At 51.4% G+C, this 728-nt stretch overlaps 1 protein-coding gene across 1 annotated transcript in view; it reads right to left on the reverse strand.

Moving 5' to 3' along the window:
* Positions 1-728, reverse strand: part of EMH_0006070 (uncharacterized protein) — a gene marked incomplete at both ends in the record, with an annotated part of 6,651 nt that overhangs the window by 2,816 nt on the left and 3,107 nt on the right. Inside the window, one exon of the mRNA XM_013497416.1 lies at positions 26-683. Within this exon, the coding sequence (XP_013352870.1) occupies positions 26-683 (658 nt within the window). The remainder of the gene's footprint in view (positions 1-25; positions 684-728) is intronic.

Below are 728 nucleotides of genomic sequence, written 5' to 3' on the forward strand. Positions count from 1 at the left end.
TTTGTTGTGTAGGGGGATGAGAAACAAAAGGAAGAGAGAGAGAATGTAGGCGGTGTTTCATCTGCTGCAGCTGCTGCTGCATGCGCTGCTGCTGGTTGCGCCTCAGCAGCTGCTGCTGGTGCTGCTGCAGCCAGGAGGGTTGTCTTGCTGCTGCTGCTGCTGCTTCTGCTGCACCCTCTCTACACCACTGCAGCTCTCTTCCTCCTATCTGCTGCAGCAGAGACAAACGAGTTGCTGCTGCTGCTCCCCCCCATAGCGGCTGCTGCCGGTTGCATGCATCTCCTGCTGCTGCTGCTGCTGCTGCTGCTGCTGCTGCTGCTGCTGCTGCTGGTTCTGGTGATGGTTCTGCTGCTGCTGCTGCTCCTGCTGCAGCAAGAATACCCCCGCTGCTGCTGCTGAAGCCTCTGCCCCTCATTACTTTTGCTGCTGTTTGCATGCAGCTGCTGTCTGGTTTATTTTTATTTTTATTTTTATTTTTGTTTGTTTCTGTTTCTTCTTCTGTCTCCTTCTCTCTGCTGTCTCCTCCTTCTCCATCAGCATCAGCAGCAGCAGCAGCAGCATCAGCAGCAGCAGCAGCAGCAGCAGCAGCAGAAGCTGCGTATACACCCCAACACTCTCTCGCCTCTTCTTCTGTCTCCTCATGCAATCCACTAAAAGATGCAGAGACAGAAGGAAGAGGAAAACTGAACACAAACACAAATAAATAAAAAAAAAAAAAAAAAATATAT

This window comes from Eimeria mitis, genomic scaffold (genome assembly GCF_000499745.2).
Source record: "Eimeria mitis Houghton genomic scaffold, Emh_scaff266, whole genome shotgun sequence".
Taxonomy (NCBI): domain Eukaryota; phylum Apicomplexa; class Conoidasida; order Eucoccidiorida; family Eimeriidae; genus Eimeria; species Eimeria mitis.